This window comes from Bufo bufo, chromosome 1 (assembly GCF_905171765.1).
Source record: "Bufo bufo chromosome 1, aBufBuf1.1, whole genome shotgun sequence".
NCBI classification, from domain to species: Eukaryota; Metazoa; Chordata; class Amphibia; order Anura; family Bufonidae; genus Bufo; species Bufo bufo.
The window spans coordinates 317,181,758-317,208,647 of record NC_053389.1 but is presented as its reverse complement, the minus strand read 5'-3'; the positions used below and the strand labels follow the sequence as shown (position 1 = coordinate 317,208,647).

The following is a 26,890-nucleotide window of genomic DNA, read 5'->3' as shown; positions in this document are numbered from 1 at the left end:
TAAGCCAATTCTGATGCAAAATAGGGACCATGTCATGCAGGCCTTACAGCTTTTACATAGACAGGATCCTTTGTTCTTCTCATTTTTCCTTCCTTCTGACAGATCAGAAGAAGGGTCAAATAAATGATAATATCAGCCAGGCCAAAAGACAAAATAGTGGCCCAGTCATGAAGTGGGGAGGGTGGGAACAGAATGCAGTCCACAGTGGCCCTATGACATAGTGGTGATATGGAAGCAGCATGAGGGGGACCACAGAGTGGCCCAATGACAGAGTCTGGAGGTGGCAGCAGCATCAGGAGGAGGCTACAGAGTGGCACAATGACAGTGTGGAGGTGGCAGCAGCATGATGAGGCAACAGAGGGGCACAATGACAAAGTGTGGATGTGATGGCGGCAGCAGCAGCATCAGGAGGAGGCCACAGGGTGGCACAATGACAGTGTGGAGTGGCAATAGCCACATGAGGATACCACAGAGTGGCACAATGGCAGAGTGTGGAGGTGGCAACAGCAGAATCAGGAGGTTACAGAGTGGCAAGTTGACATAGTGTTGAGGTAGCAGCAGCATCAGGAGACCACAGAGTGGCAAGGTTGTGTGGAAAGCTAGTGTGGAGGTGGCAGCAGCATCAGGAGACTGCAGAGTGGCACAATGACAGAGTGTGGAGGTGGCGGCAGCAGCATCAGGAGGAGGCCACAGGGTGGCACAATGACAGTGTGGGGGTGGAAGCAGCATCAGGAGACCACAGAGTGGCAAGGTGACATAGTGTGGTGGTGGCAGCAGCATCAGGAGACTGCAGAGGGGCACAATGACAGAGTGTGGAGATGGCGGCAGCAGCATCAGGAGGAGGCCACAGGGTGGCACAATGACAGTGTGGAGGTGGCAGCAGCAGCATCAGGAGGCCACAGAATGGCAAGGTGACATAGTGTGGAGGTGGCAGCAGCATCAGGAGACCACATAGTGGTACAATGACAAAGTGTAGAAGTGGAGGCAGCAGCATCAGGAGGATGCCATATGGTGGCACAATGACAGTGGGGGTGGCAGCAGCATCAGGAGACCACAGAGTGGCATGGTGACCATAGTGTGGAGGTAGAAGCAGCATCAGGAGACCACAGAGTGGCAAGGTGACATAGTGTGGAGGTGGCAGCAGCATCAGGAGATCGCAGAGTGGCACAATGACAGATTGCGGAGGTGGCGGCAGCAGCATCAGGAGGAGGCCACAGGATGGCACAATTACAGTGTGGAGGTGGCAGCAGCAGCATCAGGAGGCCACAGAGTGGCAAGTTGACATAGTGTTGAGGTAGCAGCAGAATCAAGAGATCACAGAGTGGCAAGGTGACATAGTGTGGAGGTGGCAGCAACATCAGGAGACCACAGAGTGGCAAGGTGACATAGTGTGGAGGTGGTATCAGGAGACCACAGAGTGGCAAGGTGACATAGTGTGGATGTGGCAGCAGTATCTCCCCTACATCTCCCTACACGTCTAATCCTTTTTCCCTGAACTTCTATTGAGCAAAATATAAGTTTTTCAAGTCTTTCCTAGCACTGTCCTTAGCGCTTGTCAACATCTCTCACTGTACTAAGTACGTTGGAAAATGGCTGAATCCAAGATGGCTGAGGCTATTTATAGGGCTGTGACATCACAGTGCTGGCTGGCTGCTGATTGGCTGCATGCATGACATTGTGGGTGATTCCTCATTCCCAGAGTTCCTTGCTCCTTGTCCTAACACATGCAGCAGCCATTTTAGGAAAAACTGTGATTTGTTATCATGAAGCGTGAGGAAATATGGACTCGGTGCAAATCGAATTTTTCCTGAAATTCTGATCGAATGCCACTTTGTCAACTTCGATTCACTCATCTCTAGTCATAGCTGACAAACTATTGTGATAACAAGTAAAAACACATTTTAACACACATAACAGTTAGAAAACATATGTCAGCCAGTGAAATAATAGGGCATTAATTGTATAAGTTATGATCATAACTTCATAAATTAGGATAGGTATAAAAAAGGCTTTAGTTTATACAGATTATAATACAAACACCATGGAGAACTTTTATCAACCCTTGTACACCAGAATAGCGGTGTCAGAAAGTTGCAAAGTTTTGAGCATGCCTCACTTGCACCTTTTTGGGGAATTTGCATACCATTTCCTTCATTTCCAAAAAAGTAGCAAAACAATGCTGGGTGCATTACTAACCTAGGCCATTTAATGTATGCTAGGAAGCTAACATGAATGACACCAGAGATCTGCACCAGGAACCATGTTGATATAGGTTTCAGTTCTGGAGAATGGACCTACAAAGATACACAGGTCTATTTTCCTCTTAATAATTGTTGCATATCTAATGCCTGCTGGGAATACTGTACTTTGCATATAAAATGTCTTATTATGACAATGTCTTAATATAAATATGTCCGAATAATAGTAATGTGCTGCTCAGAAAATAAAACAAATACATAGTATGACAGAACAAGATAAACAGATCCTGATACACAGAAACATAACCTAATTGAATTGAGTTAAACTCTGTGCAGAGGTCAAGAGGAAGTAAATAAGCTGTCATACCACCTATTATAAATTGTAGACCCTTTGCTATCTATTCAGAGTTGATATACAGTATGTGAGTTCAATTCTGGCCATGATAATAACGTGATAGCTACTGAAATGCTACCGATACATAACATGAAGTACTCTTGACAAATTATTAGGCCCTGAATATAGATAGTGACAAAAATTAAAGCAAAACTCATCAAAAAAATTTAAAAAAAATATGTTTAACATAATACAATGTAAACAATAGCTCATTATTTGATGACATATTCCCTTTAAGGTTGAGCCCCAATAAGTGTTTGATTTGTAATGTAACTGAAAGTTCCAAAGGATCCTCTGGTGGGTCGAGATTTACCATTTGCATAATAAGTTGTCCATTTTCTGCTGCTTATCTCATTTTTGGAGTGAGGATTGTAGCTTAGAGAATCTGCTAAAATATACACCATAAACTAGGTTAAATTAAAGCTCAAGTTTTGAATATTTGGCATATGGAATGCCAGAGAGATACCTAATTACTAAGATGCATCTACCTTTAAAGGGAACCTGTCATCAACTCTATGTTGATCTCACTGAAATCAGCATAAAATAGTGACAGATGCTCTGATTTCTGTAATGTGTCAAACATCAGCTAAAAGTAAGTGGTTGCTGAGAACTAGCATCATAATCATTGCAGCCCAGGCCTTGAAAAGAGTCAAATCTACTTGAGAAGAGTCATGGTTATTCATAATCTCCTGCTCTCCCCGACCATCTGCTGATGGTTGGCAGTTCTCTTCTAGAGAGAAAGGGAGAAAACTAGGTAGAAGACTGTCAATCATCAGCAAGTGGGTATGGAAAGCAGACATTTATGAAAACCCATGACTCTTCTCAGGTGGCCGGGACTCTTATCCAGGCCCCGTCTGCCATGATTGTGATGTTGGTTTTCGGCAACCACTTACTTTTAACTTTTAAATGACAGACCGCTGACATCAACTCACCTGTCTCTTCTTTATAGTGCTGTTGGTATGGGCAGAAAACAGATTTATCTCACTTCTGCATAGAGTATCAAGACTGGTCTTAGAAACACAAGTATTCATAAATACTATATATTATTATATATTAGTTAATTCTTAAATACTATATATTCTATTGATTTGATGTAAGACCAAATTGTGCAGAGTACTTCAGCTGAACACCCGATTATCTAAATTATTCTTTATAGAGCTTTTACAAAAAACACAGTTTTCTTCATTAAGAGAGTATGTTGTGCGTTAAAAAGCTTAAAAGGCATAGTTCTGAACATACACTGCTCAAAAAAATAAAGGGAACACAAAAATAACACATCCTAGATCTGAATTAATTAAATATTCTTCTGAAATACTTTGTTCTTTACATAGCTGAATGTGCTGACAACAAAATCACACAAAAATAAAAAAATGGAAATCAAATTTTCCAACCCATGGAGGTCTGGATTTGGAGTCACACTCAAAATTAAAGTGGAAAAACACACTACAGGCTGATCCAACTTTGATGTAATGTCCTTAAAACAAGTCAAAATGAGGCTCAGTAGTGTGTGTGGCCTCCACATGCTTGTATGACCTCCCTACAACGCCTGTGCATGCTCCTGATGAGGTGGCGGACGGTCTCCTGAGGGATCTCCTCCCAGACCTGGACTAAAGCATCTGCCAACTCCTAGACAGTCTGTGGTGCAACGTGACGTTGGTGGATAGAGCGAGACATGATGTCCCCGATGTGGTCAATTGGATTCAGGTCTGGGGAACGGGCGGGCCAGTCCATAGCATCAATGCCTTCGTCTTGCAGGAACTGCTGACACACTCCAGCCACATGAGGTCTAGCATTGTCTTGCATTAGGAGGAACCCAGGGCCAACCGCACCAGCATATGGTCTCACAAGGGGTCTGAGGATCTCATCTCGGTACCTAATAGCAGTCAGGCTACCTCTAGCGAGCACATGGAGGGCTGTGCGGCCCTCCAAAGAAATGCCACCCCACACCATTACTGACCCAATGGCAAACCGGTCATGCTGGAGGATGTTGCAGGCAGCAGAACGTTCTCTACGGCGTCTCAAGACTCTGTCACGTCTGTCAAGTGCTCAGTGTGAACCTGCTTTCATCTGTGAACATCACAGGGTGCCAGTGGCGAATTTTCCAATCTTGGTGTTCTCTGGCAAATGCCAAACGTCCTGCACGGTGTTGGGCTGTAAGCACAACCAGCACCTGTGGACGTCGGGCCCTCATATCACCCTCATGGAGTCTGTTTATGACCGTTTGAGCAGACACATGCACATTTGTGGCCTGCTGGAGGTCATTTTGCAGGGCTCTGGCAGTGCTCCTCCTGTTCCTCCTTGCACAAAGGCGGAGGTAGCGGTCCTGCTGCTGGGTTGTTGCCCTCCTACGGCCTCCTCCACGTCTCCTGATGTACTGGCCTGTCTCCTGGTAGCGCCTCCATGCTCTGGACACTACGCTGACAGACACAGCAAACCTTCTTGCCACAGCTCGCATTGATGTGCCATCCTGGATAAGCTGCACTACCTGAGCCACTTGTGTGGGTTGTAGACTCCGTCTCATGCTACCACTAGAGTGAAAGCACCGCCAGCGTTCAAAAGTGACCAAAACATCAGCCAGGAAGCATAAGAACTGAGAAGTGGTCTGTGGTCACCACCTGCAGAACCACTCCTTTATTGGGGGTGTCTTGCTAATTGCCTATAATTTCCACCTGTTGTCTATCCCATTTGCACAACAGCATGTGAAATTGATTGTCACTCAGTGTTGCTTCCTAAGTGGACAGTTTGATTTCACAGAAGTGAGATTGACTTGGAGTTACATTGTGTTGTTTAAGTGTTCCCTTTATTTTTTTGAGCAGTGTACATTATAGTATTTTACAATTTATAGCCCCACAAAAAGACTTGAACAAAACTTTGTCTGGATGACCAGCACCAAAAGTTAATTTCCTTTTTATATATAGTCAAACTATTCATCTTGTGGAACTGTATATGAGATTCAACTTACAATATATAGTAGCATACTTTATGCACCAAACTATAACTTGGAAACTCCAGTTACTATAAGTTGGCATCCTTTATCCCAGACAGATCGTAGAGGATGTTTGCTTAATATATGCTATATTATATTGCTTTGGACTGATATTTTGAGTTTGCTATTTACAGTGGTATGAGTTTTTCTACGCTCAGCGCTTGCCTGATTGGATATGAGACTGCTTGATATACCAAACAATATAAGAATAAGTGTGGTATATTAAGAATTTTTATCAGATTAATATCTTGTTCCAATATAAGATTCAGTTGTTTGTTAGAACAAGCAGAACCTATATTATGTATATTGGTTTCTTCACACTCCTTATACATAAATCATAGATTTTGTATCCCTACAGACTCAACTAACTTAAATTATTTGTGTCACCTAAAATCTTTGTCTGACAATTAAAACCTAGTAAAATATTTTTTTTTTAATAGATTTTTCTCTTTGTTTTCTCTATTTAATACATTATAGGGGTGGTCATCTTTCCTGATAAACATTCATAGATATGCTCATAGAGGCCAAATGGGCCTTAGACACAATAGTCTGTTGTAAACCCATTGGGCCAGATTTATCATTACTCTGACAGCTCAGTCCACTTTCACATATGGCTAAAGTCAGTTTTAGCCAAGTCAGATTTATGATCGGCCCTTTAAGACTGTAATAAATGTGGTTTGACGGTAGCAGTTTATCCGTCAGTAAGCAGCTTTACAAAAGTCGCACATCTTTACGAAAAAGTCGCACGTTTTTATGAAAAAGTCGCATGTTCTATTAAAAAGTCTCATAAGATAAGCATGGTCCTCACTGGAGTGAAATTGGGACTTTTTGCGACTTTTTTGCGACTTTTTTAAATAGTCCCAATAGTAAATCTGTCTAGAGATTCATTTACATAAGAAAACACGCCCACTTTCAGAAAACTGGCGAGCATAGTGCAGAGCAGAAAAAAGTCGCAAATTTGTGCGCAGTTTTAGCGTTTGGGACTTTTTTGGGACTTTTTCACTCCATTATTCTGACCTGAGCTAATGATAAATCTGGCCCATGCTCTTTAACCTGTGTGAAGGAAACTGTACAGGGAGGGGTTGATTAGCTGTGACCATCTCTAGTGAATGTTGGATCTTGTGTTATCTTTAGAGGTTTTATCTATTATTGTAATACTGCCTGTGATTATAATGAAGTAATAATAATGAGATGAAAAGAGATCTTTACAGAACAAGATGTTTCAATGTATAATATAAGCATAAAAACTTGATTTAAATGATAGGTCATTTTCTGATTATACATTCCTTTTAAGCTTAAGGAACCGAGAGGAAGATTTTCAGATTATTACAATAACCTTAAGTATAGTAATAATAATAATATATATATATATATATATATATATATATATATATATATATATATATATTATAAACCAGGTACAGTAACTAAAGATACTGCTTTATAAGTACCGCACGCTGACCAATTGCGCCCCTGGAGTAGCAACTAAAGAGTAGATGACTGAGGCAGTTCATAGTCTTCTCTATGAAAACAACTTATTCCTCACTGTTTTTGCAGTTAAGGTTTACTACATATTTCATAGATTATTAGCTAAAATAGTTAAAGTACTAGCTAAAGATTTGAATTTTAATAAATATATAGCCTTGATACTGTTTGGCTTTACCTTTGCTATTATTCCTACATTGCCATTATGTCTGATTTTAGTATGTTTTGATAGTTCTCATGTTAAGTACTATAAGTGCTATTTTTGACATTTCCATGAAATATATATGACTTAAAAATGTTATATCTGAACTGCGGTTGTCTTATGCACTCTGTACTGTGTTATATCCTGCTCCTATATACAGTATACTGTGTTATATCCTGCTCCTATATACACTATTATCATTTGCATATTGGTACCATTTTGCTTTATATAAATGTATTTATAAAAATAAATTTTTAATATTAGAAAAAAAGGAAAAAATGTGTTCATTAGGCTACTTAAAGCCATTATTTTGTAGTGATATAAAAAATGGACATGCTATTAGCATTCAGATAAAACTAAATAAATTTTTGCTCAGAAAAATTAGTAAAAATAAAGAAAGCTGTTATGCTTAAATTTTAAAAGATCTTGCAGTTCTGTATTTTCACCTCTGAGCGCCGCTATTTAACCAGCAAGAAGAATAAAGCAAAACTAGAAAACCATGGACATTTTCCTCTGTCATATCCATTGGTGATCTGCAGAAGAAGAAAAAACAGCCATTTTCTGGATTCTCCTTGTGAAAGAGCAAAGGATATAATTTTTCATTTTAATATTTACATTGGATGGAAAAGCCTTACTTGAAATTAATTGGAAATAATCAGTGAAGATGAAATCTCACATACAAGGATGCACAGGATTCAGGTGGCAAGTAGTATATGTCTTATTTTTTTGTCTTTGTTATTCAATTTCTGGCCAGATTCATTATTCCATTGTAGAAGAAATGATGAAAGACTCTGTTATAGCAAATATTGCAGATGACCTTGGATTAGATATTAAGCAGCTCTCATCTAGAAAATTGAAGATTGTATCCAGAGTTTCAGAGAAATACTTCTATGTAAATTTGGAGAATGGAAATCTGTATATTAAAGACAGGATAGACAGAGAAACGTTGTGTGGAAGAGCAGAAACTTGCTATCTAACCTTTGATGCCATGGTTGAAAATCCATTTAGCAATTTTAAGATCAAATTTGACATTCAGGATAAAAATGATCATTCTCCACAGTTCTATCATGATCAATTTGATTTGGATTACATCACCCGGGGCAAGATTTGCTTTACAAAGTGCAGAAGATCCAGACATTGGGAGTAATTCAGTGCAAAAATACAAGCTTAGTGATAATCAGTACTTCTCAATTACTGAGACTATCAAAACTGATGGGAGTAAAATTCCAGAGCTTGTCCTAGAGAAGCCCTTAGATCGAGAGATACAAGAGAACCATGAATTAATACTATCAGCATTGGATGGAGGAAATCCTATCAAATCGGGTACAACATTATTGAAGATAATTGTTATAGATGCTAATGACAATACCCCTATATTTACCCAAGATATGTACAAAGTCACCTTAAAGGAAAACATCCCGATTAATTCTACAGTGATTGTGTTAAATGCTACAGATAATGATGAAGACATCAATGCAATGCATCATATATTCTTTTAGTAAAACCTCAAGAAACATTCATCATATAGGAACATTTAGTATCAACCCAAATTCTGGTGAAATCAAGATTATTGGAGACTTGGATTTTGAAATAACAGAGAATTATGAATTGCCTATACAAGCAAAGGATGGAGGAGGCCTTGTAGCACATTGTACGGTACTAGTAGAAGTCATTGATGTGAATGACAATGCTCCAGAGATAACTATTACTTCATTAACGTATCATTTATCAGAGGATTCTGCTCCTGGAACAATGATAGCTCTGGTTGAATTCCATGACCACGATTCCGGAGATAATTCTATTGTGGACTGTCAAATTCTTGAACATGTTCCCTTTGACCTATTGTCTTCAGACACTTACTATAGACTTGTTTTAAGAACTGCTATAGACAGAGAAAAAACTTCTTCTTTTAATATCACTATTATCGCTACAGATAGAGGATCACCCTCTCTTTCCAGCAAACAAGGTCTACAACTGGAGATATTAGATGTCAATGACAATCCACCAATATTTGCCAAATCCATTTATGTTGCTTATTTACCAGAGAACAATTTACCAGGATCCTCAATATTTAGTATTCAAGCCTCGGATCCTGATATCGGAGACAATGCTAAAATAATTTACACCATTTCCTGCAAGTCTACAGAAACTTTATCAATGTCATCTTATCTTTCCATCAATAAAGAGACTGGGGTCCTCTATGCTCAAAGATCATTTGATTATGAGCAAAACAATGAATTTTTCATAGAAATCACAGCTTCAGACAGTGGATCCCCATCTCTGGGCAGCAATGCTACATTAATTATCCATATAGTTGACCAGAATGATAATGCACCAAAAATCTTGTACCCGTCACCAGATAGTGGTGGGTCACTTGTGTTTGAAATAGTGCCTTTTGTGTCTGAGCCTGGTTCTTTAATAACTAAGGTGGTGGCAGTGGATGCAGACTCTGGACATAATGCTTGGCTCTCTTACCACTTTATACAAATGGCAGACTCAACTTATTTTATTATAAGTGAGCACACAGGTGAGATCAGAACATCACGCAGCTTTCAGGAAAAGAACACGTTGAACTACAAGGTTGTGGTGATGGTAAAGGACAATGGAAACCCCACTCTCTCTGCTACAACCACACTCAGTTTTGTAATTGTAGATGACTTTAATCAGGTTGTTCCTAAACTTAGCAATCAGCACAAGGATGAAGGATCTCAAAATAGCTTACAGCTATATTTACTTGTTACACTTGCCCTTATTTCCTTGCTTTTTATAATAACTGTCATGGTGGTCATTATTTCTAAATGCAGACAGCCAAAGTCATTACCAGCTTTTTCTTCTCTCACTACAAATCTATATCCCCCAATTGATCCAAGGACATTCTCAATGTATAGTGATGGAACAATGCCTTTACCATACTCATATAATGTCTGTGTGGCATTAGATTCTGCTGAGGGTGACTTTTCTTACATGAAACCAAATGGAAATATTAATGTGGAAAACCTGATTGATGCTGAGAATGCAGAGCAAAGAAATGAAAGTTTAAAAGTTTTTCCAAGCATTGAGCAGGTGAGATTTTGCTATTGTCAGCCTTCTCTTTGAGGTTCTAGTAAATGTAGAATTTGAATTTATTTGATTTATAATGAATTGATTATAAACAATACTTTCCTTATAAGGGTTTGTAGGTGTTTGTGGCTAAACATTTTAGTTGCCTGTGTACCTTATTCATGCTTGGTTCATTCACCTAAAATAAACTGGCCTATTATTCACTCAAATTTTTTTCCTGGCAGTTATGTGACTGTGGTGGTGCTGCCTTTTTAAATGTCATCATTAGTAATGATCCACAAGTTATCTACTACTACCCATCTGAAGTTCTGGGTGTATGCATTGTGTGGTTTAGATTCATATAGCACATGCACCCTTTTTCATCAATTGACATGTGGTGGAATATAAAAGGGGACACTCATAAGGGGCACTCATTATGCCAAAAAATGAATAGTTTCAGGGTTTTGGTGGAAAAATGGTAAGGGTTTGTGATGGAATGATGGGGAATGAGAAGAGATTTTGAGAAGTGCTCTGATGCACCATCAAATTGCAGGAGCACCCATCCTTTAGTAAGTTTCACTGGCTAACACATCAAATGTTGCTGTTTTATACTTTTTAAGCAGAAAACTTTTTAAATAAGAAGATTGCCAGATCTTATCATCAGATCATTTATGCAATGTTTGGAAGTTTTATCAAAAATTGAGAAATTATTTCAAATGTATAGAATGGTTCTTAAATTATCACCATTAGGCTGTCTCTGAGAATGTGGACTGCCATTTGGTAGGAGTTAATGGATTTAGGGTATAATAACATCAGTATAGATGCAGTATCAGTATGATATGCGTCATTATTTTAACTTTTGTACACCATTTTTAGTCATTCGCTCTGTTAAACATTTACTATGTTCTATGCTTTCTATTTTTGCACAATTTCCTTATTGTATATTGGTTATATACTATTGTTTGATTTTCAAATAAATAAAAAAATTACAATCAAATCTAAGGGAGGAAGCTTGGAAGGACCCAGGTACAGCAGAGGCAATCCCCATCATATTGCTTTATGTTTATTGCATCTCTGCATCAGAGGATTCCAATATTTTCTTGCTTGCAATAGAAGCTTGGTCACATGACCCTTATCAGCCAATAGAAGCTCTCAGGTCCTTCAGCCTCCACATACAGTTTTACTTCAGGTTTCCATAACAACCCAGCCATTTATTTTCACTGCTGTAGAGGAATTTTAAAGAGAATCTATCACCAGGATAATTGCTATTGAAGTAAAGCCTACGTTAATGAAATTGATAGAAACCCCATCAAAATGGCTTGGAAACAGCATTAAGAGAATAGCTGGATGCGTCTTAGACTCTTATTATGTACAACATACAATAGACAACCACACAAAAACTATATGCCAAAAGCCAGGTATGTACAAGCCATTAATCTATCCATGAGACAGATAACAGCCAGCTTACCTTACAATGGCAGCCTTGTGCACTCTGAGATATTCCAAACCAGCTCTCATCTGACTGAGAACCAGTAAACCTCAAAGTTATTTTGCATTTGTTGGATGGCTTGGGTGGACCTGCACACCTAGATCAATATCATTAGGGCGACAAAAAGTTCATAATATTCAATAATCTTTCTATACAGTTTTGTCATGTAAAAACTAATTTGCATAAACATGGGCATATGGGAAAGACATGCAAATGAGCAGAATCTGCCTTGTTTTTCAGCTGTCAAAAGACTATGAAAACCAATAGATGGAACTATTAAATTATAAACAGCGCCCTCTATTTGTTTCACAGTCCTATGACAAGACTAATATTCTTGTCAGAAGACTATGAAACCAATAGAGGGCACTGTTCATAACTCAATAGCGCCATCTATTGGTTTCATAGTCTTCTGACAAGAATATTAGAGTGAGTCTTATGACAAGTTTATTAGTGTAGCCTATTGCATGGAAAATTCGCAATAAAAATTTGCGATTAGAATATTCGCGATCTACACTAGGATGATATCTGACACTGGAAAAGCTGAGTAATTACTCAGTGATAGAACATACGAGCATTCTGATGTGTTCGGCCAGAGCACACGAGCACTTTGGTGCTCGCTCAACACTAATGTGCACACTTTAAACAGGAGATGTGGAGTGTATAATTTAACTGTACGGAGCAGACTATTACACGGTATTTAGCGCAGGATGCGCTAAAAATATATATTGCGGCTGTCACTCACAAAGGACTTTTTGGTCTCTGAAAAGTTTTTTGTATAAAAATCTTCCTATTACACTCCTTACACTGTCTGTCCCTTCCTTTGCACAGCTCTCCCTAACACTGAGCAATTTAGCACAGGTTGCACTACAAAAATATAATGCTGCTGTCATACACAATAGTCCTTACAAGGACTTTTGAGTCTCTGAAACATTTTTGTACATTTATAATATCTGATTGCATTCCCTACACTATCTATCCCTTCCTATCCTCAGCTCTCCCTGACCTAGAATGAGCCGAACACGCGTCATTGGGTGCTATATAGCACCTGGTGACACGTTACGGCCAGCCAATCACTGTAATGCCAGTAGCCAACATGGCTACTGGCATTACAGTGAGGGCAGTACTTACCTGCACGTTCATTGCATGCTTAGCAGCCGTGAAAAATGTGGGGAGGAGACTCGAGCATTGCGCTCGAGCACATGCGGTACTCAGCCAAGTACCGCCATGTGCCGAGCATAGTGATTAGAGTTGAGCGGACACCTGGATGTTCGGGTTCGACGGGTTCGGCCGAATTTCGGAAAAAAGTTCGAGTTCGGGACCCGAACTTGACCCTGAACACGAACCCCATTGAAGTCAATGGGGACCCGAACTTTTGAACACTAAAATGGCTGTAAAAATGTCATGGAAAGGGCTAGAGGGCTGCAAATGGCATCAAAATATGGTTAAGAGCATGGCAAGTGCTCTGCAAACAAATGTGGATAGGGAAATTACTTTAAATAACATAAAATACGTAAAAATAAAAAATAATAATCTTGATCTAGGAGGACCAGGTCCATATGGAGTAGGAGGTTGAGGAAGCAGTGGATGTGGCGGTGTAGGAAGAAAAATATTACCTTTATTTTTCAGTGCGATTAAGAGACAGTTACAGTACAGTCTATGCGTTTCGGATCAGAGACAATAGCGATCCTTACTCATGAGTAAGGATCTCTATTGTCTCTGATTTGAAACGCATAGACTGGACTGTAACTGGCTCTTAATCGCACTGAAAAATAAAGGTCATATTTTTAACCAAGCTGGACCTTTTTCATCCTATTTTCAAGTAACGCTGTGGTTCTCGGCGTGGTCCGTGCTAGGTGTGATGGGGTTGAGCACACCTATACTCCATTTCTGCTTACATGTGGCGGTGTAGGTGGAAGCAGCGGTGGAGGAGGAGGTAGCCTACACTGGTTTTTGGTTTTAAATTTTATTTTTAAAATTAGGGTACACCCCAAAACATTGGGAAATATAACCTGTGATAATCCCCTCCAGTCATGCTAAACACATGTTCCGACAATACACTGGCTGCAGGGCAGGCCAGCACCTCCAAGGGGTAAAGGGCAAGCTCAGGCCATGTGCCCAATTTGGAGACCCAGAAGTTGCAGGGGCTGGCCCCTGTCAGTCAGTTCGTGTAGGCGTGTGCACACTTACTGCCCCACCATGTCACACGTCCCCGTGATGTTCACAATCCAATTTGATATCTGCTCTATCAACTTTCGATGTTCTTTTATGTGCCTACAATGGTGATCACGGGTGGAGGGGAATCAGGGTTGCAGGCCAGAGAGGGAGCGTGAGAAAGAGAGACCACATCCAAGGGAGGATTCATTTTTTCAAATTTAAAATTAGAGTTGAAAGATGGGAGAAATTATTAAAGCATAAAAGTGTGACAACTTTTCAAAGTTTAAGCATTGAATGAAAGGATGTGATGTGCATTAATTACTGAATAATTTATTAAATGTTATTTCCTGTCACCTATGCATAGCAGGTGTTTATTCATGTCTAAAATTGTATAATGTCAACCCAAGAATGTAACAGAAAAATTATAGAAATTTATTAGGCTTTAACTAGGTAGAGGAGGGGTATATTACACCCAAAAATTTGTTAATTTCACCATAAAATGTAACTGACAATTTTTTTATTTTTTTTTACCGGTCTACTAGGTATAGAAGTGGTACTATACACACCAAAATTGGTAAATTTCACCCTAAAATGTAAATGACAATTTATTTACTTTTTAACCGGCCTACTACGGTAGGTATAGCAGTGGTATTATACACCCAAAAATTGGTTAATTTCACCCGAAAAATTAAATGACAATTTTTTTTGGGTTTAACCTGTCTACTAGGTATAGCAGTGGTAATATACATCCAAAAATTTGTTAATTTCACCATAAAATGTAACTGACAATTTATTTTTATTTTTTTACCGGTCTACTAGGTATAGCAGTGGTACTATACACACCAAAATTAGTGAATTTCACCCTAAAATGTAAATGACTTTTTTTTTTTTTTAACCTGTCTACTAGGTATAGCAGTGGTACTATACACCCAAAAATTGGTTAATTTTACCCGAAAAAATAAATGACAATTTTTTTTTTGTTGTTGTTTAACCTGTCTACTAGGTATAGCAGTGGTACTATACACCCAAAAATTTGTTAATTTCACCATAAAATCTAACTGAATTTTTATTTTTATTTTTTACCGGTCTACTAGGTATAGCAGTGGTACTATACACACAAAAATTTATGTAAATTACAAAGTAGTGAAATGATATAAAATAAAACACAAACAAAAAAAAAATTTGATTTATGAGGTGGAGTTCCAAATGGAGTAGCAGTTTGAGGAGGCGGTGGACGTAGCGGAGTAGGTGGAAGTGGCGGTGGAGGAGGACGAGATAGCCAACACAGGTTTTTGGTTTTAATAAAATTTTGTAAATTTAAGGTACACTTCAAAAGAGTGTGAAATATCCAAAATACAAACATGAGCAATTGCGCTGCAGTATAACAATGGCTGCTTAGTGTCGGTATACATGTCTATTCTGCACAAGGTACGGACAAGTCCTGAGGGATCCATGCCTGGTTCATTTTAATGAACGTGAGCTTGTCCACATTGGCTGTGGACAGGCACCTGCGCTTGTCTGTGATGACGCCCTCTGCCGTGCTAAACACACGTTCAGATAATACACTGGCTGCAGGGAAGGCCAGCACCTCCAAGGCGTAAAGGGCAAGCTCAGGCCATGTGCTCAATTTGGAGACCCAGAAGTTGAAGGGGACACATACTGCTCCACCATGCTGGTGAAATGCTGCCTCCTGCTAAGACGTTTCATATCAGCTGGTGGTGCTGGTTGTTGTGACGTGCTGACAAAGCTTTTCCACATTTCGGCCATGCTAACCCTGCCTTCTGAGTTGCTGGCGGTGCCCCAGCTGTGTTGGCGACCTCTTCCTTGTCCTCTGCCTTCGCCTTGTGCTTCCACTGTGCCCCCGCTGTCATCTTACGATCACGCTCCAGTGATGGAATTAAGGACGGTACGTTGTCCTTGTAATGGGGATCCAGCAGCGTGGCCACCCTGTAAACAGCACAAGTTAGAATGTGGGCAACTCGGCGGTCGTTGCGGAGACACTGCAGCATGTAATCGCTCATGTGTGCCAGGCTGCCCAGAGGCAATGAAAAGCTGTCCTCTGTGTGTCCTCTGTATCCCCCCATCTATGCACCAGTGATGGCCATGAGCTGGTCTGGGTGCCACCCTGCTGTGAACATGGTTCCTCCTCCATCTCCTCATCCTCCACCTCGTCATCCTCCTGAACTGTGCCCTGGCTGGACAATTGTGTACCTTGGGTTTGTGGGTGCAGGAACCCACCCTCGGAGCCACTTGGAAATGACTGGCCGGAAACCCTACGAAATGATCCCTCTTCCTCCTCCTCCTCCTGTGCCACATCCTCTTCCATCATCGCCAGGAGCATTTTTTCAAGGAGGCATAGAAGTGGGATAGTAACGCTGAGAACGGCATTATCGGCACTGGCCATGTTGGTGGAGTACTCAAAACAGCGCAACAAGGAACACAGGTCTCGCATGGAGGCCCAGTCATTGGTGGTGAAGTGGTGCTGTTCCGCCGAGCAACTCACCCGTACGTGCTGCAGCTGAAACTCCACTATCACCTGCTGCTGCTCGCATAGTCTGGCCAGCATGTGCAAAGTGGAGTTCCACCTTGTGGGCACATCGCATATGAGGCTGTTAGCAGGAAGGCCGAAGTTACGCTGCAGCGCTGACAGGCGAGCTGCAGCAGCTCTGACATGTCGGGGTAATTTTTAAGGAATCTCTGCACCACCAAATTCAGCACATGCGCCAGGCAAGGGATGTGCGTCAAACCGGCTAGTCCTACCACACCACCAGGCCGGGCTTGAGGCTGACTGGCACAAACCACTGATCGGTCTGTTGTTCAAGGCCCGTCCACAGCTCCTGCGCGATATGGGGTTTGTCCACCAAACAGATAAGTTTTAAAACTGCCTGCTGTCGTTTACCCCTGGCTGTGCTGAAGTTGGTGGTGAAGGTGTTACGCTGACCGGATGAGGAGCTGGTAGAGGATGAGGAAGCAGAAAAGGAGGAGGAAGCAACAGGAGGCAAACTGAAGCGCCCTGCAATCCTTGGTGGTGGAAGGACATGCGCCAAACTGCTACCCGCCTCAGGCCCAGCCGCCACTGCATTTACCCAGTGTACTGTTATGGAGATATAACGGCCCTGACCGTGCTTACTGGTCCACGTATCCGTAGTCAGGTGCACCTTGCCACAGGTGGTGTTGCGCAGTGCACACCTGATTTTGTCCCCTACTTGGTTGTGCAGGGATGGCTCCCCTTGAAAAGTAGTGGCGGCTGGGCACGACATACTGTGGGACAGCCACCGCCATAAGGCCTTTAAAACTATCTGTCTCCACTAGACGGAATGACAGCATTTCAAAGGCCAGTAATTTAGAAATGCTGGCATTCAGGGCTAGGGATCGCGGGTGGGTAGGGGGGTACTTCCTCTTCCTCTCCAGCGTTTTGGATATGGAGAGCTGAACGCTTCCGTTTGCGGGGTGCCAGGTGGCACTGTCACTCCAGAGGTGGATGAAGAGGCCGCGACTGCAGCAGAAGAGGAAGTATGAGGAGCCAGAGACCTTTCTTGGTTTTTGAGGTGTCTACTCCACTGCAGCTCGTGCTTTGCACTTAAATACCTGGTCAAGCAGGTTGTGCTCAGGTTGAGAACATTTATGCCTCGCTTCAGGCTCTGATGGCACAGCGTGCAAACAAGTCGTGTCTTGTCGTCAGCACATTGACTGAAGAACTGCCACACCAGGGAACTCCTTGGAGCTGGCTTTGGTGTGCTCGGTCCCTTGCTGCTGTGGGCAGTAGGAGGCGTACTGTCTAGAGGACAACGACTCCGCTTTTGCTCCCTGCTTCCTCTTCTGCTGTGCTGGTGGCTCTGTGGGACCACCGCCTCTTCCTCCGAACTACATAGGTCACTCGTATGACCTTGATTCCATGTGGGGTCGAGGACCTCATCATCCTCCACATCATCTTCCACCCAGTCTTCACCCCTGCATTCCTTGTCGGTCTACACACTTTCGAAAGCCCCAGCAGTTGGCACCTATGTTTCGTCATCATTCGAGACCTGCTGCGATGGTCCTCCCATGTACTCATCTTGAAAGATAAGTGGTTGGGCATCAGTGCACTCAATCTCTTCCACTTCTGGGGCAGGGCTAGGTGGATGACCCTGGGAAACCCTGCTAACAGATTTATCAAAAAGCAGAAGAGACTGCTGCATGACTTGGGGCTCAGACTGCTTGGCTGATTTGCAAGGGGGTGAGGTGAAAGACTGATAGACTTCGGCTGCAGGTGCCAACTGTGGTCTTTCAGCAGGAGACTGGGTGGGAGACAATGTGAAGGAACTGGATCCACAGTCAGCAACCCAATCTACTATCGCCTGTACTTGTTCAGGCCTCACCATTCGTAGAGCAGCATTAGGCCCAACCAAATACCGCTGCAGGTTTTGTCGCCTACTCGCACCTGAGGAAGGTGTTTCACTTGTGCGTGTAGCTGGCACAGATCGACCACGTCCTCTCCCTGCAACAGGAGCTCCACCAACAGCACCACGACCTGGGCCACGTCCCTTATTTGATGCTCTCCTCATATTTTTCAATTTAAGATCTTGCCCCCGCGCCTCCCGACTGCCTAACGCAAGGATGCGTCCTGCGGGCGGTCGGTTTGTTCCTCGTAAACGCATCGGCGCGTCATCTTGCGAGACGCGAGATTTCCTGTGAACGTGCGCACACAGGAGCGCGCTTTCACAGAATCGGAAGGTAAATGAGCTGATCTATAGCCTGCCAGCGGCGATCATTCGCTGGCAGGCTGTAGATGCGATTTTTTTAACCCCTGAAAGGTATATCAGACGCTGTTTTGTTAACAGCATCTGATATACCTGCTACCTGGTCCTCTGGTGGTCCATTTTGCTTGGATCGACCACCAGAGGACACAGGCAGCTCTGTAAGTAGCACCAATCACCACACTACTCTACACACACCCCCTGTCACTTAATAACCCTTTATTAACCTCTGATCACTCCATATAGACTCCCTGATCACCCCCCTGTCATTGATCACCCCCTGTAAGGCTCCATTCAGATGTCCACGGATCCACTGATCCGCAAAACACGGACACCGCGGATCCGCGGATCCGCAAAACACGGACACCGGCAATGTGCTTTCCGCATTTTGCGGATCCGCACATTGCCAGAATTATATAGAAAATGCCTTTTCTTGTCCGCAATTGCGGACAAGAATAGGACATGTTCTATAGGCTCTACAAAAAACGCAGTGTTCGCCCGATCAGGCCTGATCTTGTGCGCACACTTGTGTCAGTCCGCCCCACCGCAGTGGATGAAATGTTTTTTTTCTGATCACTGCAAAAACACCGTAAAATCGCTGCGGCGCTATAAAGATCACTTTTGAGGGGCATGGCGAGTTCATAGAAGATAATTTTTTTTTGGCACAAGTTAGCAGAAATTTTTATTTTTGTTGTTTTTTTGTTTTTTCTTACAAAGTCTCATATTCCACTAACTTGTGACAAAAAATAAAATCTCACATGAACTCACCATACCCCTCACGGAATCCAAATGCGTAAATTTTTAGACATTTATATTCCAGACTTCTTCTCACGCTTTAGGGCCCCTAAAATGCCAGGGCAGTATAAATACCCCACATGTGACCCCATTTTGGAAAGAAGACACCCGAAGGTATTTCGTGAGAGGCATGGCAAGTTCATGTAAAAAAAAAATTTTGTCACAAGTTTTCCGCTAACTTGTGCCAAAAAAAAATATTCTTGGAACTCGCATGCCCCTCACGGAATATCTTGGGGTGTCTTCTTTCCAAAATGGGGTCACTTGTGGGGTATTTATACTTCCCTGGTATTTTAGGGGCCCTAAAGCGTGAGAAGTAGTTTGGAATCCAAATGCGTAAAAAATGCCCTGTGAAATCCTAAAAGTACTCATTGGAATTTGGGCCCCTTTGCGCACCTAGGCTGCAAAAAAGTGTCACACATCTGGTATTGCCGTACTCAGGAGAAGTAGGGCAATGTGTTTTGGGGTGTATTTTTACATATACCCATACTGTGTGTGAGAAATATCTCTGTAAATGATAACTTTTTAATTTTTTTTATACAAAGTTGTCAATTTACAGAGATATTTCTCTCACCCAACATGGGTATATGTAAAAATACACCCCAAAACACATTGCCCTACTTCTCCTGAATATGGCGATACCACATGTGTGACACTTTTTTGCAGCCTAGGTGCGTAAAGGGGCCGAAAGTCCAACGAGTACCTTTAGGCTTTACAGGGTTGCTCACAATTTAGCCCCGCCCAAAATGCCAGAACAGTAAACACACCCCACAAATGACCCTATTTCGGAAAGTAGACACCCCAAGGTATTTGCTGAGGGGCATATTGAGTCCATGAAAGATTGAACTTGTCACAAGTTAGCGGAAAGGGAGACTTTGTGAAAAAAAAACAAAAATCAATTTCCGCTAACTTGTGCCAAAAAAAAAAAACTTCTATGAACTCGCCATGCCCCTCACGGAATACCTTGGGGTGTCTTCTTTCCAAAATGGGGTCACATGTGGGGTATTTATACTGCCCTGGCATTTTAGGCGCCCTAAAGCGTGAGAAGAAGTCTGGAATCCAAATGCCTAAAAATGCCCTCCTAAAAGGTACTCATTGGAATTTGGGCCCCTTTGCGCCCCTAGGCTGCAAAAAAGTGTCACACATGTGGTATCGCCGTACTCAGGAGAAGTAGGGCAATGTGTTTTGGGGTGTATTTTTACATATACCCATGCTGGGTGAGAGAAATATATCTGTAAAATGACAACTTTGTATAAAAAAATGGGAAAGTTGTCTTTTACAGAGATATTTATCTCACACAGTATGGGTATATGTAAAAATACACCCCAAAACACATTGCCCTAGTTCTCCTGAGTACGGTGATACCACATGTGTGACACATTTTTGCAGCCTAGGTGCGCAAAGGGGCCCAAATTCCAATGAGTATCTTTACGATTTCACAGGGCATTTTTTACGCATTTGGATTCCAAACTACTTCTCACGCTTTCGGGCCCCTAAAATGCCAGGGCAGTATAAATATACCCTATACTGTGTGTGAGAAATATCTCTGTAAAATGACAACTTTGTATAAAAAAATTGGAAAAGTTGTCTTTTACAGAAATATTTATCTCACCCAGCATGGATATATGTAAAAAATACACCTCAAAACACATTGCCCTCACACTTTAGGGCCCCTAAAATGCAAGGGCAGTATAAATACCCCACAAGTGACCCCATTTTAGAAAAAAGACACCCCAAGGTATTCCATGAGGGGTATGGTGAGTTCATGTAAAATTTTATTTTTTGTCACAAGTTAATGGAATATGAGACTTTGTAAGAAAAAAAAAAAACATTTTCCGCTAACTTGTGACAAAAAATAAAAACTTCCATGAACTCACTATGCCCATCAGCGAATACCTTAGGGTGTCTACTTTCCGAAATGGGGTCATTTGTGGGGTGTTTCTACTGTCTGGGCATTGTAGAACCTCAGGAAACATGACAGGTGCTCAGAAAGTCAAAGTGCGGAAATTCACATTTTTGCACCATAGTTTGTAAACTCTATAACTTTTACCCAAACCAATAAATATACACTTATTGCATTTTTTTTTTATCAAAGACATGTAGAACAATAAAATTAGAGAAAAATCTATATAGAAATGTAGTTTTATTTGAAAAATTTTACAACAGAAAGTGAAAAATGTCAATTTCGATTAATATCAAAAAAGTTAAAATGTCAGCAGCAATGAAATACCACCAAATGAAAGCTTTATTAGTGAGAAGAAAAGGAGGTAATATTCATTTGGGTGGTATGTTGTATGACCGAGCATTAAACCGTGAAAGTAGTGTAGTGCAGAATTGTAAAAAAGTGGTCTGGTCATTAAGGGGGTTTAAGCTAGGGGAGCTGAGATGGTTAATTAATAGTAGAATAGAAAAACAGTATGTAAAGGAAGTATCTCACAGGGCCTGAACCAGTGTAGGCCTAAAGTAAATATATCTTTGCACAAAATGGCTGTATTTCAAATGACTGTATTTCAAATGCCTGATTCAAACCCCTGTATGTAGAGGGGGTATCTCACAGGGCCTCAACCACTGTAGGCCTGAAGTAAATATATCTTTACCCAAAATGGCTGTATTTCAAATGGCTGTATTTCAAATGCCTGATTCAAACCCCTGTATGTAGAGGGGATATCTCACAGGGCCTGAACCACTGTAGGCCTGAAGTAAATATATCTTTGCACAAAATGGCTGTATTTCAAATGGCTGTATTTCAAATCCCTGAATCAAACCCCTGTATGTAGAGGGAGTATCTCACACGGTCTGAACCAGTGTAGGCCTGAAGTAAATATATATTTGCCCAAAATGGCTGTATTTCAAATGGCTATATTTCAAATGCCTGATTAAAACCCTTGTATGTAGAGGGGGTATCTCACAGGGCCTGGACCAGTGTAGGCCTGAAGTAAATATATCTTTGCACAAAATGGCTGTATTTCAAATGGCTGTATTTCAAATGCCTGATTCAAAAGCCTGTATGTAGAGGGGCTATCTCACAGGGCCTGAACCACTGTAGGCCTGAAGTATATATATCTTTGCACAAAATGACTGTATTTCAAATCCCTGAATCAAACCCCTGTATGTAGAGGGAGTATCTCACACAGTCTGAACCCTGAACCACTGTAGGCCTCAAGTAAATATATCTTTTCCCAAAATGGATGTATTTCAAATGGCTGTATTTCAAATCCCTGAATCAAACCCCTGTATGTAGAGGGAGTATCTCACACGGTCTGAACCACTGTAGGCCTGAATTCAATATTTATTTGCACAAAATGGCTGTATTTCAAATGCCTGATTCAAACCCCTGTATGTAGAGCGGGTATCTCACACGGCCTGAATTCAATATTGGTGCACCAAATGGCGGTATTTAAAATCTCTGAATGTAACCCAAATGTATTAAGGGTGTATCTCACAATGACATCTGCATCAAAGGCTGCCAACTAAACGAGTGTTTGTTTAACAACTGAATTTGACAACAGTATAGAAGCCTGTAATTTCTCACGTGCTGTTGCTGCAAGACCTGAAAATAGTGTTTTTTGTCCAAAAAGTGTGTTTTTCAAACCCCAAAAAATGATGGGTGTATTTCTAGTTAAAAATTGCACACTGACTAATACAGATGTTGTAGATTGCCCAAAAAGGTTTTTTTTTGGTAACAGAATATGAAAGCTACATAGAAAAAATGTGGGGGATTCAGTCAGCACAACCCTGTATGCAGGTGCACATCGCCATGGTGAAACACACACACAAATGCAAAAACACAAATGCAATAGCACTCTGCAACCAGCACTCTGCCCTGCCTCTATGCTGGATGTTGAATGAGGCATTGGTGTACATTTTGGCCAAAGCCAAATATGAAAGCTGTATATATTAAACTTGAATTTAACACTTGCAGATATGGAAAATACAGTTTTTTTTGGGAAAATAAAGTGTGTTTTTCAAACCACAGAAAATGATGGGTGTATTTCTAGCTTAAATTTCACACTGAGTAATCCAGATGTTGTAGATTGCCAAAAAAGTCTTTTTGGTAACAGAATATGAAAGCTGTATATATTAAACTTGAATTTAACACTTGCAGATCTGGAAAATACTGTTTTTCGGGGTAAAAAAAAGTGTGTTTTTCAAACCCCAGAAAATTATGGGTGTATTTCTACCTTAAAATGCACACTGACTAATCCAGATGTTGTATTTTGCTCAAAAAAATGGTGATTTGCAATGTCCCAAAAGCTCAGATGCAGTGCTGGTGCACTGAGCTTGCATAAAATGGCCGCCTCTGCCGCCACCCACCTAACTAACAGAATTATAAAAATTTTTATTTTTTTGGTCAATGGCCTCAGGGCAAGGTAAAATGATTGTGCCCTGCACCCACACAACTATTTCTAGGTAGATCGCTGAGTTAGATTCTCTACCTGAAATCACAAGTCCAGCAGCATCCTCTCCATAGACTTGTAACAGCAGAGTGACGTGCAGTGCTAGTTGACTCAAGCTTATATAGGGCCTGGGTCACATGCTGCTCTGGCCAATCACAGCCATGCCATTAGTAGGCATGGCTGTGATGGCCTCTTGGGGCAAGTAGTATGACGCTTGTTGATTGGCTGCTGTGCAGCCTTTCAAAAAGCGCCAAGAAAGCGCCGAACACCGAACCCGAACTTTTACAGAAATGTTCGGGAAGTTCGGTACTGTAAAGTTCGGGTTCGCTCAACCCTAATAGCGATGCTCGAGCTGAACTGGTATTCGGCCGAGCATGCTCGCTCAACACTAGTATTGTCATGTACTATATGATGTCTGATTTAAATTTTTTACCTAAAGATAGAAAAAAAGGGGGGGCTAGATGCACAGTCACAAATAAGCAGCGGAACCCTTATCCAGGAGTAGGTTCAGTCTCCTTAAAACAGTCAAATCCACAAGTAGTTGCAGGGACCGCGCTCATACCAGCAGTAATAGACACAATGCAGACTTCAACACACGCTCCAGCAGGCAGCTGTTATAAAACCACTTCTATGGACGTCTCCTGCAGCGTCTTGATACCAACCGAAAACTTCAATGTACGGCACCAATTCCTTCACAAGACAAAGAGACACATAGCGCAATAACCAAGTGGTAAAATTAGGTATCCAATTTATTGTACTTACAAAGTCTATGTGATAAAAGACATTTCATAAAATCACACCCGACCCGGGTTACGCCTTAGGCTTTGTCAGGGGTTGAGGAACAAAATTCCCTCAGACTCAGTGTTAAATATCCTTCCTAAATTGCTCTAGGGCAACACCCAACTTCCGATTTGTCCGGAGGGCGGGTGACATGCATTAAATACAAACAACACTAAAAACATCCATAATACAAAAATCAATCATACACAATATCAGATAAAAAACTAATTGCAAACATACGCTTTGCATGCACAATACAAAAAAGTTAAATATGACAGTTTGCGCAAACTGTGCAGCCTGCAATTATGACATGCAATTATGAATTTCGCACCCATCGCAACACCCGATACTTGCAAATAAAATTTATCCTCATACCAAAAATAATTATGGGTGAGGCAGTATTTAATGCAATCCACAATAACTGTTTTATGCTCCTCACTCATCATCTTATCCTGGTGCATATAAAAATGTACACCCTTTAGTCCTATTTCATTGGTATTATGGTGTATAAGGAAGTAACATCAAGAGTCACGATATACGTATTGTCTGGAATTTTAATTAAAATTAAAATTAATTTCTGTATCCTAATAGCTTAAAACATATATGTTATAGGCAATGCATTAAATGCAGGCATTGTATAAAATGCCTAGGTATTCTATAGAATGGCTAAAGTATTTAAGTGTCTTTTGAGTCTTTTATGTACTTTGCTACATAGAATGATGAGTAATCTTTAGGCAAAGTATGAAATATTAACAGATATTAAATGTTAAGCCTTTTGTTGATGTGATCATAAAAGAAAGAAATGTAAAATAAACAAAATGGCAAAAAAACTACACTTTATATGATAAAATTGTAGGACAGAACTTTCTTACTGAAAAACAAACGAATGGGGCTAGTATTGTCCTCACTTGTTGCAACAAGGAAGGCCAGAATAGCGTTTTGATTTACTGTTGTCTTTCTTACACAAGAGCACTTCATAGTTTTGCACTCGTTCTTGCACAGAAGAAATGTAAATGTCCTAAATAAACTACACTTTTTACACTTACTGAAAAACAAGACAAAGAGACTATAATTGTCCTAACTTTTGCATTATAGCTCTATCTCTGTATTAGGGTAATTTTATGGAGCTGGGTGATTTTATGGTGCTGTTGCTGTGTGATGATCTCTAGAAGGAAGTATTTTATACTTTGTTTTGAGTTTATGGTGCTGGGAGATTTTAGGTGCTGTTGCTGTGCAATAAACTCTGGAAGTGAGTATTTTTTAAATTGCCAGAAATAAGTGTTTTATACTTTCGTTATTTTTATTTTAGGCAATTTTATGGCGCTGTCACGATTTCTGGAAGAGAGTGTTTTTTCTTCGCTAGTTTGCCTTTTGGCATTATATAGATTTCTTAGGAAATGTGTAAAATATTAAGTGTTTCATACTTTGCCTGAACATTTTAGGTAATGCCTAGGCATTTTAGACAATGCCTGATTTCATACATTGCCTGTAACTTACATACCGGCAACAGTATCTCAATGGTGTAATATTGGTACTTATCCCCAATATTTTCTTCCACCTCAAGGTTAGTACTGTAGAACTTGACAATTGATGGCTCAGCAATCTGTTGCATTCATATCTCAAATATGATTTTGTATTTATTAATCCACCAAAAAATGTACCAAAGTGCATGGAATATAGCAGCTTTTTAGCTTCTACTGTATGCACTATTAAAGTTGAAAGCTGGTATGGTGCAAAGGACAGATAAAAACCAGTGTCTAAGTAAACATAGATATATTTTTTCAGTAAGTTAAATGTTTATCCTCTTTTCAGAGATACAATTTTGGACACAGATACTAAGTTTGTACAGACCCAGTGTTTAATAATGTGATCCCCTAGCTTTTTCAAAGATTGCTTCATGATTTACACATTATACAAAGGACATAAATATATTTAATTCATACTAGCATTTCATGTTGTTCAGTTTAAGGTATTGAATTGTGTTTATCACACTCATTTATGGATATTGATTGACCAGCTACAAAGTCACATAGAAGTTTTAATGTCAGTCATGAATTACATATATTGAATTTGTTTTTATGCAGTGAATTTATTTAAAAAAAAGCTACATTGTACTTTTCCAGTGTTTAGACACTTTTATATTGAAAGAAATGGAAAATCAAGTATTTGGCTCAAAAGACATAAAAGGTAATCTCTATAAGCTAAAGTGGCTGCTATTTACTGGTATGTGTGATCTTT

The 26,890-nt window shown here is 40.7% G+C and overlaps 1 protein-coding gene across 1 annotated transcript; it reads left to right on the top strand.

Annotated features, from left to right (window-relative positions):
- The first annotated feature begins 7,074 nt into the window (after positions 1-7,074).
- On the top strand, positions 7,075-26,491 carry LOC121008849 (protocadherin gamma-B1-like). The gene is given in 6 exon segments (XM_040441599.1): positions 7,075-7,270; positions 7,925-8,351; positions 8,353-8,746; positions 8,748-10,307; positions 12,622-12,651; positions 26,465-26,491. Coding segments are annotated over 6 exon segments (2,634 nt in total).
- Positions 26,492-26,890: the final 399 nt, after the last annotated feature.